The following is a 16,983-nucleotide window of genomic DNA, read 5'->3' on the forward strand; positions in this document are numbered from 1 at the left end:
ATAGTGTGTATTTTCCCTTCACACTTATATTGCATTACTTTCAGCATTTATTGCAAAACTGGATGAGTTTGCAGTGTATTTGCAACATTTAAATTTGCCCTTAAAACCTTTATCGAGCCACATGTTATGCTGCCATTTCCCCTGCATTTATTATGGTATAATGCTACAATATCAGGTTTACTACAAGGTGAGAAGAATAACAATATATTTGACACTTTTCTTGCTCTCAAAAGTTTCAGAAACGTCAATGGAAGACCCAAAAGTAGGTCATTTGCAGTTTCTTTTGCTACATATGCACCTAGGGAAACACAACTTTATTTTATTTTAATGAGTGACAGTCAGTTTATTAGATTATGTTTAAATAATATATTTCCTGTTTCAGACCTGTTTATTGAGCGATTCTGCATGACTGGGGGGAACAGCCCTATTGGCTATCTAAAAGCATACCATACAAACCTATATCTCTCATCTGATGCTCAAAAAGTACAGGAGGCCATAGAAGAAGGTAAGTAAACATCTGCTGCATGAAAACCTAGTATTGAATAGGATGCATATGCCCATAGTCACATAAAGCAATAAATAAACTTAAAAGGGTAAATACTTATTTACTTGAATATGGTGAGCTGCTGTTTCAGCCATATCCTAATGTATAAATATGTCAGGGAATACAATACTGGAGTGCTGAGACCTCTACGTTCTGCTGATTGTAGGCTTCACGGGGGGTCAGAACCTACCTACCATGCAGCACTGGACTGTCCTTAGGATTGGCCATCACTTTGTAAACCTGGAAAAACCTGTCTGGTTATAGACTTATCGTGTGTGTGTGTGTGGGGGGGGGGGGGGGGGTAAGGATTGGTAAAGATGGGGTAAGACATCTTTACAAGTGTTTACATAATAAGGATTTCTTTACGATTCTTCATTTAGGCTGCATTCACACCTCGTTTTTACGTTACGGGTGCCAGATACGGCTGGGGGAGGGGCAAACCGGGCTCTCCCGTACCCCAACCGGACCAGCGCTGAAATCCATTTACTTTATTGAGCCGACCGGAGTCAAACGGTGACTCCAGTTGGCTCATTTTTGACCCGTATACGGTTTTGTGACCGGACCTAAAACCATAGTATACTACGGTTTAGATCCGGTCAGGAAACCGCATACGGGTCAAAAATGAGCCAACCGGAGTTACCATTTGACTCCGGTCGGCTCATTAAAGTAAATGGATTTCAGCGCTTGTCCAGCTGGGGTACGGGAGAGCCCGGTTTCCCCGTAAGGTAAAAACGAGGTGTGAATGCAGCCTTAGCGGAAACCAAAAGACAAATACATGTAATATTTGTCCTTCTGGTTCACAACCTTAGGCTACATAATTTTTTTTTATTCAGTGGGGTTTGCCTTAAATGTGAAATACTGATGTTTCAGGCTACTGATAACTTGTGTTAGGCCTGAAACATGACGCAGTAAGGAAAATGTAGTAACTGGATATGACCATTGGGTTAAAAATTAATTTACAAGAAACTAAATATGGCACAGTCAGGCCTTTTTCTCCATATTTTGGTAGCCTTAAAGGGGTACTCTGCGGCTCAGCGTTTGGAACAATCTGTTCCAAACGCTGGAGCCGGCACCGGGAGCTTCGTGACATCATAGCCCCACCCCCTCATGATGTCACACCCGCCCCCTCAATGCAAGTCAATGGGAGGGAGCGTGACAGCCGTCACGCCCCCTCCCATAGACTTGCATTGAGGGGGCGGGGGCATCACGAGGAGCAGGGCTATGACGTCACGAGCTCCAGAGTACCCATTTAACAATGATAGCTGGAGGTATACAGAGGTGGTAAAAGGAAACTGAGAAATATTAATCTGCAGTAATAAAGGAAAAAGTAGGAGTAGTAATTTCCACCATGAGACTAACTTGTAATAACCAAGCCTAGATGTAAAGACAGAATAAGGGAATGCTACACAGTGTAAAGTTTGCTGGTGTATTTTGTGCAAGCATTTTCTCCTGTAACCACATTTATGCCATTTGCGGCACCAAAATGCTCTTGTAAAATAAAATAGGTCAGTGAATTTCGTGAACAAAATTCACAAAATCTAATTAATACAGGTCAAGAGTCTTTAGTTAACACTAGTTCATATTGCAAACATTATGAAAGGACATCTGGGTGTGAAACTAAATACTAAGTATAGATTTACTTTTGGAAGCACGCAGTTATGGCCATTGCTGAGTGAAGTTGAAACATTTCCAAGGAAGAAGATATGAATCAGCCAGCAGGGTCTGTGTAGCAAAAACATAATCATTTTCTTTGGTTATAACATAATATCTAACATTAGATGTTAGCTGAACAGGTACCTGGCAGGTATCAGAAGCATGTTACTCATAAAATACATAAAAGATAGCAAAAAAAATTACATTATCTCCTTTTATTTTTGATCTTAGGTAGAGATGAGCGAACTTACAGTAAATTCGATTCGTCACGAACTTCTCCGCTCGGCAGTTGATGACTTTTCCTGCGTAAATTAGTTCAGCCTTCAGGTGCTCCGATGGGCTGGAAAAGGTGGATACAGTCTTAGGAAAGAGTCTCCTAGGACTGTATCCACCTTTTCCAGCCCACCGGAGCACCGGAAAGCTGAACTAAGTTATGCAGGAAAAGCCTTCAACTGCCGAGCGGAGAAGTTCGTGACAAATCGAATTTACTGTAAGTTCGCTCATCTCTAATCTTAGGATAGATGTACAGTATGTTTATTTTAGGCATGTTCATATTCACTTATTGTTAATTTACCAATCACATTATATTTGAAATTCTAAAGGGCCAGCTTCAGTGTTAGCTCATGCTGGACTTTAGATTGATGTAGAATAGGGTATGATTATTAGTGTTGGGCGCAAATATTTTCATTTCGAATTTTTAGCGTGAATATCGCAAATTCGCGAATATATTCGCTATATATATTGGAAATGACGAATATTGGTTGTTGTTTTTTTTACAGAACACATCACAGTGATCATCATCCCTCCCTGCTTCCAGCTTGTGTTCTAAAGAATGCTCCAATACTAGTTACTGGCCCTTATTTACTAAGAGTGGAATGTAGGTTTCTTTGTGGGTTTTAATTCCCTACAATTTATTTTCCACGGTATTTACTAAGGTTTCCCTACAGTTCCCACTTTCCCTACACTTTGCTTTTTTTACACATGCTCTGACCTGTAGGGTTTTCCTCAGCACAAATCCACCACATTTTCTGTGGAAACCTTAGTAAAAATGTTGGGATTTCGTGAAAATGACGGGAACACGGCCCTTTTCTGTGACCACGCCCCCTTTCCCCAGACGGCCATGCCCCTTTTTTGGGTTTTCATAGCAAAATGGAGAGTTAATTGGGGTTTTTTCAATTCAGGCGCAATTTCAGGCGCAAATTCAGGCGCAGACAAAATTTCAGGCATATTCTGGCGCAGACAGAATTTCAGGCGCAATGCGCATGAAACTGGCGCACAACCCGACAAAACATGTCGGGTTTGCAATAGTAAATGAGGGCCACTGTGTGAGAGATATTTCAGATATGCGCATATTCGCATATTCCTTCTTTTAGCTTGTGGGTCAATGAGAATGATGCAAATACACTTGTCAGAGGTTATCAATATCCCTAGCAACCAATAGTAATGTTGCCCACCCCTTCACTGTTTTCTTCCTTCTTACGCGAATATGCAGCAAATACGCGAATACACAACGAATATAACGAATATGCGAAATTCGCGAATATAGGACAAATATTCAAATATGGCCAATGCCGCTTATCACTAATGATCATAGTCCTTTTTTTATTTTATTTATTTTTTTCTCCATGGCACTAGAATAAGGATTGTGTGGAAGTTTATGAAGTGGGTATGTACATAGGTAACTATAAGATAGGTATCCTTTGGGTTCTATGCTGTTAATAATTAATATGGAGAGATGTAGGATAATAAATAGAACCCTGTATTTTATATTTCGGTTTTGTCTTGTATAACTGTATGGTTTGTAATTTTGTCTGTTCTGTTTTGTGATGTAAAATAAAAAAAGAATAAAAAAAAATAAAATGATCATAGTCCTGGTGGTATTTTGATGTAAAATACTGGTGTAATTAGCTTAGAAACATTGATAAACCAGAGATTTTCCATGAACCTGTTTTTTTACTACTCTAGATAATCATGTACATTAAGTAGTTTATATACAAACAGAGTTACACATGTCCAGGACCACCATCAGGAATCTTTAGGCTCTATACAACAAGAGTCTGGACCCTTATACCTCAACCCCATTACCGGGAAAGGGGTTGGGGGAGGGTAGGTCTGAGGATCATTGTGTAAGGTATTGGGCCACAAGGTGGCAAGGATTTGTGAGGTGGATTGAAGAGAGTTCTGTGGGGGGATGGCAGGCAAGGTAGCCACAAGGCAAAGGCTCTGTGGAGGGATGGGGTAGAAGAAAAGAAAGTGGCAGGGGCTTTGTGGGAATAAGAAGAAGCAAAAGGGAAACCAAGGGCCACTAGATATGTGGCAGGAACCGGAGGTGACAAGGGGAGGGCTCTGTCTAACAAGGGGGCAGACAAGCAGAATGTGACAAGAGTTGAGTGAACTCTTAGGGGGAGAACACAGAAGAACAGAAAATGGCAGAGGTATGTGGGGAGAAAAGATAAGGGACACAAAGTGAGAGGGGGGTCTGTGTGGAGAGGGGACAGAGTGTGGCAGGGGCTATGTGAGTATAAGAGAAAAAAGGGAGGCACAAAGGGGTTCTAAGAGGATAATAGAAAAATGGGATGCTGGGCAGGGGCTCTGGGGGCAAAAGGGGATGGCAAAAATGAGGACCATTAAAAAACAAGAACACATTTAAGTGAATCTGCTGCATGCACAGAATATGTTAAAGCTCAGCAGGAGGCAGCAGCCTGAACACAATATATTCATTACTCTTTTAGTCACTCTTATAGCTGCTGCTGGCCTGGCTTCCCCCACTCCTGTCCCAACACCAGCATCACTGTCATCTTCCAAATAGTGATAAGCTCAGAACACACCGCTGTGAACTTCCGGCACTGCAGGAGCCTGCATAGCTGCTAGTGGGAGCGGACTAGGCTCTCATTATTTTACCTTAAATAAACATTTCTTTTGCCTTAAAAAAAAGGGGCCCTTTCTTTTTGTCAAACACATGAAACCATGATGGCATGGGGTGGCAGGCTACTTGTAGCCCCTTTTCTTTTCAATTTGGTCTGGGCACATGATGGCAGTCTTACCAGTACTGCCCTGATAGCTGCCCTGCGCATGTTCATAATATATGTCCGCTATTGCAGCTCAAGCCCATATATATATATATACACACACACCCTTTACATTAATATGCTACATTATTAGAACCTCTGCCACTCAAGACCTCTAAAAATACCCAATGATTGTGTGATTTACTGCATGCAGAAATCTGGCACGACAATATAGCAGTATGAATTGGTAAGCTACATTAGGCTTAAAGGGATTATCCAGGAATAGAAAAACAGAACTAATTTCTTTCAAAAACTGCTTCCCATCTGTTTCCAGGTTGGGTGTGGTTCTGTAGCTCAGTCCCACTGAAGTGAATAGAGACAAGTTGTAATACCACACACAACCTGGGGACAGATGTGGAGCTATTTTTGAAAGAACTTAGCTCTGTTTTTCTATTCCTGGATAACCTCTTTAAGAATTGGCTTTAGGGGGAACGAAGATGTGACTTTTAATCATACCCCCAACTACAGCAGCAAAAGGAAAATCCCAGTCCCCTAGGATTAGTGATAGTTTGGGATCCAATGGGAACAAAGGCACCCCAACAGTCAGTCAGTGACAGTCACAGACTTTTAGAGTCTCCCAACAGACTGTGATTAGCCAAAGTGTCTGACAGTTAACAACCATTTCCACTGTTTTAAATATAGATCATACACTAGGAAATGACAAGTTAGTAGGCCAACTAGCAGCTGCATACATGTCACTTGCTCTCCAAGCCCTAATTTCTGTAAGCAAATACCAAAAGTATGTTCCCCTTAGTCTGGAAAAGGGGGGGGGGGGGGGGCAGGCCAGGTAGACTGCCTGTGTCTACTCAACAGACTTTCAGCTTTGTAAAAGATTTGCTTGCTCTGCCCAAAGTCTGACTTCCAGAAAATGTTCCATGTTTGGTATATTATATACCACACAGTTATTGTTCCATATGTACTAAATATTCAGTTTTACATAACTCAAATATACCTTATTCACATATCTCTATATATGTCACATTCAATTAAGTGCATTGACTTTTGTTTAAACATTGCATATACCACAACAATAACTTTTTATCTTTGATGTGAAAAAATTTGATTTTCCAGTGAAGTAAATAAACTGCAAATCCACCATGTGTGGCCATACCCTATGTCTCACACAGTGTAAGCAACAGACAATGTACAACCTTTAATTTAATGATTTAATAATTATACTTCTATTCATACATATTTGTTATGACTCCAGGTATTGCTGCTGCAACCATTTTCAACCCAAGTCACGACGTGTCTATAAATGAAGAACAGCTCCGAGTGGCATTTGATGGAGATGCCGTTCTGTTTTCTGATGAGTCAGAGCAAATTGTGAAAGAGCATGGCTTGGACAAATTCTTTGAGCATGAAAAGGCTTATGAGAACAAACCACTGGCACAGGTAAATACATACAAATGATGTTATTGTCCATTCAAGCGTCCATTAGACGTATTAAAGGATTTTGCCACCATGCACACATTTCCACAGGATAGTGTACAGGATAGTCATCACAGAGGGTACTGGCCAGTTGGACCCCCGCAATCTTAAAAGAATTGTACTCCCAAAACTACCATCTGAATAGTGCAGTAGTGTGCATACTTGACCACTGTTCCATTCACTGTCTAGGGGAATGCCAAATATAACCAAGTATAGCACTCGGCTATCTTCAGCACTCCTACAGACAGGGGCGGACTGACCAGCCGGTCCATTCGGACATTGTCCGAAGGCCCGGCCAGAAAAGGGTCCGCTGTCCACCGCCTGTCATGTAAAATCTAAAAGAAATTTCTTCTTTTTTTTTAAATACCTGGGCCCGACACGGGTAAAGGGCCCACAGCGGCCGTTAGGTCTGTGCGGCTCCGATGACGACCCCGGAGCTGTTACCGTTATTCTGCTCCCAGACAGCCACTGTAGCGGCGGCCCTTTAAGAGAACAGCAGTGGCTGCCTGGGAGAGGTGCTTAGGTCATGTGAACCTGTGGTCGTGACAGCAAAGAAATCCAAAAAGAAAAGAATTTCCTCTGTAGTATACAGCGCTAATAAGTACTGGAAGGATTAAGAATTTTTTATAGAAGTCATTTACAAACCTGTTTAACTTTCTGGCACCAGTTGATTAAAAAAAATGTTTTCCACCAGAGTACCCCTTTTAAGCTGAATGGAGGTTGGAGCCAAGTTGGACTGGGTATCACAGACAGAGATCCGAAGTTGGCATAAAAAGGAGGAGTATGTTTTTTTTTAGCGCTTGGTGTAGTTAAAGTGATTGGCATTGCCATCCCTCAAAGTACACCATAGCCTCAAGCACACTGCACCCCCTATTCCTTTCTATGGCAAATATTCATATACATACTGGGCGGGAAAAGGGGTGGGGCAGAGGTGGGGCCAGGGGTGAAGTCTTGCTGGGAGTCCTTGCTTTATTTGGTCCAGGGGCCCTGAGTGGTGGCAGTCCGCCCCTACCTACAGACAATAAATGGAGCTACGATCAGGTATGCACAATGTTCCTCCATTTATGTGGGAGCTCAAGAAGTCCCGTTGTCAAGACTGCAAGGGGACCATGGCGATCATACATGTTACGCCTAGCGCTCCGGGTCCCCGCTCCTTCCCGGAGCGCTCAAGGCGTCTTTCTCCCTGCAGCGCCCCGGTCAGTCCCGCTGACCGGGAGCGCTGCACTGTCATGGCCGTCGGGGATGCGATTCGCACAGCGGGACGCACCCGCTCGCGAATCGCATCCCAGGTCACTTACCCGTCCCGGTCCCCTGCTGTCTTATGCTGGCGCGCGCGGCTCCGCTCTCTAGGGCGCGCGCGCGCCAGCTCTCTGAGACTTAAAGGGCCAGTGCACCAATGATTGGTGCCTGGCCCAATTAGCTTAATTGGCTTCCATCTGCTCCCTGGCTATATCTGATCTCCTCCCTTGCACTCCCTTGCCGGATCTTGTTGCCTTGTGCCAGTGAAAGCGTTTAGTGTGTCCAAAGCCTGTGTACCTGAACTTCTGCTATCCATCCTGACTACGAACCTTGCCGCCTGCCCCCGACCTTCTGCTACGTCTGACCTTGCCTCTGCCTAGTCCTTCTGTCCCACGCCTTCTCAGCAGTCAGCGAGGTTGAGCCGTTGCTAGTGGATACGACCTGGTTGCTACTGCCGCAGCAAGACCATCCCGCTTTGCGGCGGGCTCTGGTGAAAACCAGTAGCCTCTTAGAACCGGTCCACTAGCACGGTCCACGCCAATCCCTCGCTGACACAGCGGATCCACAACCCGTAAGCCGAATCGTGACAGTAGATCCGGCCATGGATCCCGCTGAGGTGCCGCTGCCAAGTCTCGCTGACCTTACCACGGTGGTCGCTCAGCAATCGCAGCAAATTGCCCAACAAGGACAGCAGCTGTCGCAGTTGACCGCCACGTTACAGCAACTTCTGCCTCTGCTACAGCAGCAACCATCTCCTCCGCCAGCTCCTGCACCTCCTCCGCAGCGAGTGGCCGCTCCTAGCCTCCGCTTGTCCCTGCCGGACAAATTTGATGGGGACTCTAAACTCTGCCGTGGATTTTTGTCTCAGTGTTCCCTGCATATGGAGATGTTGTCAGACTTGTTTCCTACAGAACGGTCTAAGGTGGCGTTCGTGGTAAGCCTTCTTTCAGGAAAGGCCTTGTCTTGGGCCACACCGCTCTGGGACCGCAATGATCCTGCCACAGCCTCAGTCCAGTCCTTTTTCGCTGAAATCCGGAGTGTCTTCGAGGAGCCAGCCCGAGCTTCTTCTGCCGAGACTGCCCTGTTGAACCTGGTCCAGGGTAATTCTTCAGTGGGCGAGTACGCCATCCAATTTCGTACTCTTGCTTCCGAGTTATCATGGAATAACGAGGCTCTCTGCGCGACCTTTAAAAAAGGCCTATCCAGTCGCATCAAGGATGTGCTGGCCGCACGAGAGATTCCTGCCAACCTGCAAGAACTCATCCATTTGGCTACCCGCATTGACATGAGTTTTTCTGAGCGACACCAAGAGCTCCGCCAGGAAAAAGACTTAGATCTCTGGGCACCTCTCCCACAGTATCCGTTGCAATCTACGCCTGGGCCTCCCGCCGAGGAGGCCATGCAAGTGGATAGGTCTCGCCTGACCCAGGAAGAGAGGAATCGCCGTAGGGAAGAAAATCTCTGTCTTTACTGTGCCAGTACCGAGCATTTCTTGGTGGATTGCCCTATCCGTCCTCCACGTCTGGGAAACGCACGCACGCACCCAGCTCACGTGGGTGTGGCGTCTCTTGGTTCCAAGTCTGCTTCTCCACGTCTCACGGTACCCGTGCGGATTTCTCCTTCAGCCAACTCCTCTCTCTCAGCCATGGCCTGCTTGGACTCTGGTGCCTCTGGTAATTTTATTTTGGAGTCGTTTGTGAATAAATTCAGCATCCCGGTGACCCGTTTCGTCAAGCCGCTCTACATTTCCGCGGTCAATGGAGTCAGACTGGATTGCACCGTGCGTTACCGCACAGAACCCCTCCTGATGTGTATTGGCCCCCACCACGAAAGGATTGAGCTCTTCGTCCTACCCAACTGTACCTCTGAGGTCCTCCTCGGTCTGCCATGGCTCCGGCTTCATTCCCCCACCCTTGATTGGACCACCGGGGAGATCAAGAACTGGGACCCTGCCTGCCATAGGAAGTGCCTCTCCCCCCTCCCAGTCCCGTCAGGCAAGCCTCTGTGCCTCCCCATGGCTCCCGTCCTTGTGTCACCCTGCCCCGTGCCAAGCTTCACCCTCTGCCCTCCCTCCCCATTCCAACTCCTACTGTACTGCCTGCCGTTGAGGAAACCCTCCATTCTTTCCCGGTGTCCTCATCCCAGGGGAGGCAGTTACCGGACAAAAAAAAGGGGAGACCTAAGGGGGGGGGTACTGTTACGCCTAGCGCTCCGGGTCCCCGCTCCTTCCCGGAGCGCTCACGGCGTCTTTCTCCCTGCAGCGCCCCGGTCAGTCCCGCTGACCGGGAGCGCTGCACTGTCATGGCCGTCGGGGATGCGATTCACACAGCGGGACGCACCCGCTCGCGAATCGCATCCCAGGTCACTTACCCGTCCCGGTCCCCTGCTGTCTTATGCTGGCGCGCGCGGCTCCGCTCTCTAGGGCGCGCGCGCGCCAGCTCTCTGAGACTTAAAGGGCCAGTGCACCAATGATTGGTGCCTGGCCCAATTAGCTTAATTGGCTTCCATCTGCTCCCTGGCTATATCTGATCTCCTCCCTTGCACTCCCTTGCCGGATCTTGTTGCCTTGTGCCAGTGAAAGCGTTTAGTGTGTCCAAAGCCTGTGTACCTGAACTTCTGCTATCCATCCTGACTACGAACCTTGCCGCCTGCCCCCGACCTTCTGCTACGTCTGACCTTGCCTCTGCCTAGTCCTTCTGTCCCACGCCTTCTCAGCAGTCAGCGAGGTTGAGCCGTTGCTAGTGGATACGACCTGGTTGCTACTGCCGCAGCAAGACCATCCCGCTTTGCGGCGGGCTCTGGTGAAAACCAGTAGCCTCTTAGAACCGGTCCACTAGCACGGTCCACGCCAATCCCTCGCTGACACAGCGGATCCACAACCCGTAAGCCGAATCGTGACAATACACTTATCCCCTATGCATAGGATAAAAGATAAGTTCCAATGCTTTCCTAGTATTTTTTTTACCATTGTATATGCCTCTAACATGTGAAAGGGAATAGGCCCCATGAGTTTTCAGCATCTGAATATGTACAAGAATTACTTGACAAAACAGAGACAACAGACTATATTAGAATGTGACATAAATTTTCATTATACAGTGGTCCCTCAACATACGATGGTAATTTGTTCCAAACGACCCATCGTTTGTCGAATCCATCGCATGTTGAGGCATCCGTGCAATGTAAAGTATAGGAAGTTATATTCACCTGTCCCCGATGCTCCGGACCAGGTCCTCACCGCTCCTGATGCTTTCCCAGGGGCTCCTGATGCTGTCCCGCTGCTCTGCTGTCTTCTTCGCGATCCTCCGGCTTCTTACGCATCTTCTGCAGGGTCCGGGCCTCGCTTTCTGGTGACGTTATTGCGCTGCTGCGCCGGCACGGCGTGTGTAGTGACGTAATAATGATGCCGGAAAGCGAGGCCCGGACCCCGGAGAAGATGCAGAAGATGCCAGAGGATCGCGAAGTAGACCCGGAGCAGCAGGAATAGGTAAGTGAACCTGTCCGGGATGCTTAAACTGCTATCCGGCAGCAGCTTAAAGGGTACCTCTCATCAAAAAAACTTTTGATATATTATAGATTAATGTATGCAGAATAACTTTACAATTGCATGTTATTAAAAAATATGCTTCCTTCTATTTAATTTTCCACTTTGAAGAAATGACCACTAGGGGTCTCCCTACCAGTCCTGGCAGCAAGCATTTCAGACTCATGCTGGAGTCCTAAACACTACGAGCTGCCAGTCTGCTTTGTTCACAAAGGAGAACACTCAGAGCTGCCAGCCTGCTTTGTTAACAGCCTGTTTGGCTGTGAACAAAGCAGGCTGGCAGCTCTGAGTGTTTAGGACTTCAGCATGAGTCAGAAATGCTTGTTGACAGGACTGATCGGGAAAAATACAATAGAAAGAAGCATATTTTTCATTAACATGCTATTGGAAAGTTATTCAACATTCATTAATCTAAAATATATCAAACGTTTATTTGATGAGAGGTACCCTTTAAGCATTATGCGCTGTCGGATAGCAGTTAATGCGATGGCCCCGACATATAAAAGCATCGTATGTCAATGCTGACATCGACATGCGATGGCCTCTGAGAGGCCATCGTATGTCGATTTTATCATATGTCGGGGCCATCGCATGTCGGGGGGTTACTGTACATTATTTAAAATAGTAGAGATGTAAAAATTCCTGGAAAAAAATGTTTTACAAAAAACTGGAAATCTTCAGAATTGGAAAAATAAAAAGGAAAACATGCATTTAAACATATACTAGAGATGAGCGAAGTTACAGTAATTCGATTCGTCACAAACTTCTCGGCTAGGCAGTTGCTGACTTTAGCCTGCATAAATTAGTTCAGCTTTCAAGTGCTCTGGTGGGCTGGAAAAGGTGGATACAGTCCTAGGAGACTCTCTCCAGCCACCAGAGCAAAAAGGACAGATAGTGATCAAATTTTTTTATAAATGTAGCTTAAAATGGTACCAATACATCAATGATTATAACTTTTAGCATGTCACTATGATGTGCCCGACATTTTTTTTTAAAGTGATAGCTTCTCTTTAATGACAGTGTCAAAACTTTAGTTCTTCTAAGTGGGCCTTCCTGGGGCCAAGGATTGAGAGATATGCCAACAGATGGTTAACTTGTGCTCTAGCACGACCTGCTCTGCTGTTGAGGTCTCTTGGAGGCTTCTCAGTGCCACAGCCCATCCATGCCTACCTACAGGGTTTCAGCAGCCACTTAGTACTACTACCTTTCAGATAAGTCCAAATACCCACAGCTATGAGTGTACAGTAGATATGTTACACAATACTCAGAGATGTGATCAAAGGCCATGGGGTGGCCAACACAGTCTTAGTCTAAGTCCTTGTAAAAAGGGAGTACCATCTACTGTTTAACTTAAAGGGAAACTGTCATAAGCTTTACCTGCACTAACCTGTTGGTACAGGTGTGTAGTGCAGTTTACACCAATGATATTGATAGTTACCTATCCGTGATCCCTAGTCCTATTGGCCCGGTATCTTCCTAATTTGTACAGCTGACTTGGTGTAGGGGCGGAGCTTTTGGAGGACTCTGATGTCATCGCTGCTGCTTGTTCCCTGGGTCGGGCTGCTAGCAGGCTTGAGGAAGCAGCAGCAGTGGTGTCAACGTGCTCCTGAAGTTGCGCCCGCACACCAAGCCTGCCACCTGAATTAGGAAAATGGGAGGCCAATGGGAATACCGATCTGGGACAGGTAAGTATTGTTATCATCAGTGTTACCCGCACTACACACCTGTACCAACAGTTTAGTGCAGGTGAAACTGATTACTGCATTGATATCAAGACTTTTAATGTTAAAGGAAAGCTGTCAACATTTGCCTGTAGAACACAGTACACACTTACACTACATAGTAGGGGATAGGAGTTAAAGCAAGAGCAATCAAATTTGATTTAGTAAAATGTAATGTCACTGACTATGTTGTCTCTAAAATGGCAAACAAAGTCACAAATATATTATACACATATATTTGAATGTGAAAAAAAAAAACATTCTACAATGTACGACTGATCTAACTGAAATGGCGAAATTAGGTCACATCCCGAAACTGAAAACAGGCAGCCACAGGAAATACAGGCAAAAGAATATCAAGCAGATGCTTTCTGCAACAGCTTTCATGTGCCCCATGGTGTTAGAGGGGAGAAAATCCAGCTCGGCTGTCATGGACATTATGGATCCTGGTAACAGCTGCATCTTCTTTTTTCAGTCTTTTAGCAGTTCCAAATCCAAATTCAGTTACTTCGTCTTTTACTTGCCTTTGTTACAAGATGTCATTTTAGATAACACTTTGTGCTATAAGTAGATAACATTATTGCTTTTATCTCCAGGGTCCATTAAAGGGTTTTCTGGAATCCCTAGGAAAATTACAGAAGAAATTCTATCAAAAGGGAATGAGAATGAACTGCCCAATACGCACATACTTGGTTACTGCGCGAAGTGCAGCCAGTTCTGGGGCACGAGCCCTAAAGACCTTACGTAGCTGGGGCCTTGAGACTGATGAGGCTCTGTTCTTGGCTGGAGCACCAAAAGGACCTCTGCTGGAAAAAATCCGTCCACATATATTCTTTGATGATCAGATGTTCCACATAGAAGGAGCCCAAGAGATGGGAACTATAGCAGCACATGTCCCTTATGGTGTGGCGCAAAAGCACAAGCATAAAAACACCAAGTGAGACTGATGTAAAATCTTGTCCTCTTTTCCTCACCACCATGGAAAAATCCATCTTATATCCTACATACAGAACTTTTACAAATTTCAGAGCTATATATTGCTCTGTACAATTAAGCAGGGAATATAGTCAGAATGTCTATGGTAAAAAAAAAAAAAAAAAACTGTGACTAATGGGGCTATTTGTTGTGAAGTTATTTAGGAATGTAAAAAATGGAAGCCCAGGATGTTAGTGCATCTATAGATGCCATAACAAATAGAAGTTAGTGAGTGTGTGTGTATTATGTACTATATGCTAATTAAAGTGCCAAAGTGCCTGTTTTTCTCTGGATGTGTGCAGGTGTAAACTGCAGCCACCGGGGGCAGTAGATTGTTTGAGGCTTTAGGGGCCTTAATTAGCATATGACATAACAAGACTGGTACTCACAGTTCTGGGATCTGTGGGAGTTCTTTTGGTGCATGCTCATGCTATCAGTTAGGATGGCTTTACATGCTTCAATATGGTATTCAAAAAAATAAATAGTGTTTACATGTGGAGGTTTCTTGATATTGCAATTATACTGTATCTGTAGTCACATGGTAAAGGGGTGAGACAGCAACATCTAGACCAGTGGCCCCCAAGCAGTGGCTTGGGAGCCACATATGGCTCCTGACCCCATTCTGTGTGGCCCACTATATGATTCCTGAGTTATTCCTATATCTCCACTAAACAATGGCAATTTGGATGGTATAATACAAATTTGTGATTTCTTGTGTATCTACATTTAAAAGATATTTCACATTCAGTCGAGCGGATCCACAGCATATTATACGTTGCGGATCCACCGCCGTAGGACCCCTACAGGGTGCCTCAGATGTGCCTGCTCGGAGTGGCAATACGGCGCTACGAACAGCCACACTGCTGCAATGTGCGAGTCGCCGCACATGCGCTGTGTACTTGCACACATAGCGGCCACTCCCCCTGCTCCCTGAGCTAGGCCGAGAGTAGCAGCGATGAGCGAGTATACTGCGCATGCGCGCGGCGACTCGCACATCGCAGTGTGTCTGCTCATAGCGGCGTATTGCCGCTCTGAGCAGGCACATCTGAAGCACCCTGTAGGGGTTCCTTCCGTGGCGGATCCGTAACGTAAAATACGCTGCCGATCTGCTCATCTGAATGTACCCTTACAATGGCTTATGATGGTGTAAAAATAATAAAAACGTTATACAGGTACTTGCCTCCTTCAGTTCTCCACAGCCACTGCACTGATACTCCCAGGCCTCCATTGGTCTATGTTTCTTCTTCTAGGTTGTGTGTCACTCAGCCAACCAGTGACTGAGTTACGGTCACTTATTGGACAGGTCCTGTGGAGGACGAGCAGTTGAGGGGACTGGAGGAGGTGAGTATGGTATGTTTATTATTTTTACATCACTTTCAGCAAAATAAAAAAAGTTTTATATGCCTCCCCATCATTGCTCAAAGTTTAATGGCCTCTGGTCTAGATCATTGATCAATTGCATTTACACCCAACCGCATATCTTATTATCTGCAATTGTGACTCTGACATCCAAAACAGTCATGTACGAGTATTTAAATGTTGAGACAGTTGTAAGCCACAATTGTAATTATCTGTATCACTACACATTATAAAGGTTTGTGAAGGTACCTTTACTTATATTTGAAAGGGCATCTCATAAATGTTAGGGTGCATTCACATCATGATTTTACCATCCTACTTCTTCTCACGATTTTTAAACTTTGAAATCGTACAAATCTGCATGCCAAGTCGTATCCATTGACTTCCATTCATTAATGATAGACAACAAAGCATCAGTTTTGATCCGCATCTGATTTTTGCACGATTTAAGATCGGAGGTAAAATCGTGGTTGACCACGAAATCGCATGGAATCCACGAAATCGCATGGAATCGTGTGACTGTGCGATTCTAACAGATTAATCGCAAACAATTTTTTTCTAAGCATGCGCAGTAGACTTCAAAACACATACAATTCAAATATGTAAACTTTACTCCCATTGGCATAAATATAAATTTTAAAAACAGGATAAGATTTTTATTGAAAATCGGATGGAATTTTCATCTGTACGATTTTTGGATACGATTTTAAATCGGATAGCAAAGAAATTTTTATGTGGTGTGAACCTAGCCTTACTAACACTGTCATATCATATTACAGAATCCTTAGAATTTTATGTGTCTTCATTAAGGCTTTACATGTCTTTAAGTGTGTTAATGTTTGTGGTTTTTATATCTGCGTGCTGCGCATTTGAGTTTCTGGAACAATTGTGTAAATTCAGTGCAGGGATTTTGTGTGCCTAGCCCACTAGTGTAACATTTTGTGACAATATTATTTACCTTTTTAAAAGTGTGGTAGCTTTTATTTAACTTTTTGGTGCCTAATACAATTGATTCACTTACGTACAAAAGTAACATGAAATGGATCCTGTTCAATATGAACCCTAAAATAAAAATAACTCATAACAAAATCATAGTTTGACACAACAAATGTGTTAAAGAGGGTCTCATCCCCGACAAGCCCTTTTAGTATGCAACCACTGCGGCGATCGGCTGATCACTGCAAGTTTGGCTCCCAAACAACAGGAAGCCTGTAGAAGAAATGTAGTATTATGTGTCAGCCATTTAATTGAATGGCTGCTCCTGCAATATATGGATGGCTCAAATCCACTGGGTTAGAACTGCTGTCCCTACTGGCTTTTAAAGGGTAGGGTAACTCCTTACCTTTAAAAGCCAGTAGGGACAGCAGTTCCAGCCCAGTGGATTTGAGCCATCCATATATTGCAAGAGCAGCCCTTCAATTAAATGGCTGACATGTAATACTACATTTC

General features: G+C 44.8%; 1 protein-coding gene and 1 long non-coding RNA gene across 2 annotated transcripts in view; one reads left to right on the forward strand and one right to left on the reverse strand.

Annotated features, from left to right (window-relative positions):
* Positions 1-16,805, forward strand: part of NT5C1A (5'-nucleotidase, cytosolic IA) — a 54,501-nt gene extending 37,696 nt beyond the window's left edge. The window contains exons 4-6 of the mRNA XM_056556646.1: positions 383-505; positions 6,476-6,660; positions 13,797-16,805. Coding sequence (XP_056412621.1) covers positions 383-505; positions 6,476-6,660; positions 13,797-14,141 — 653 coding nt within the window. The 3' untranslated portion in view covers positions 14,142-16,805. The remainder of the gene's footprint in view (positions 1-382; positions 506-6,475; positions 6,661-13,796) is intronic.
* LOC130355866 (uncharacterized) overlaps positions 1-16,983 on the reverse strand; it is a 105,218-nt gene that overhangs the window by 40,356 nt on the left and 47,879 nt on the right. The window contains exon 2 of the long non-coding RNA XR_008888688.1: positions 2,185-2,266. This is a non-coding gene — a long non-coding RNA (uncharacterized LOC130355866). The remainder of the gene's footprint in view (positions 1-2,184; positions 2,267-16,983) is intronic.

This window comes from Hyla sarda, chromosome 2 (genome assembly GCF_029499605.1).
Source record: "Hyla sarda isolate aHylSar1 chromosome 2, aHylSar1.hap1, whole genome shotgun sequence".
Classification (NCBI taxonomy): domain Eukaryota; kingdom Metazoa; phylum Chordata; class Amphibia; order Anura; family Hylidae; genus Hyla; species Hyla sarda.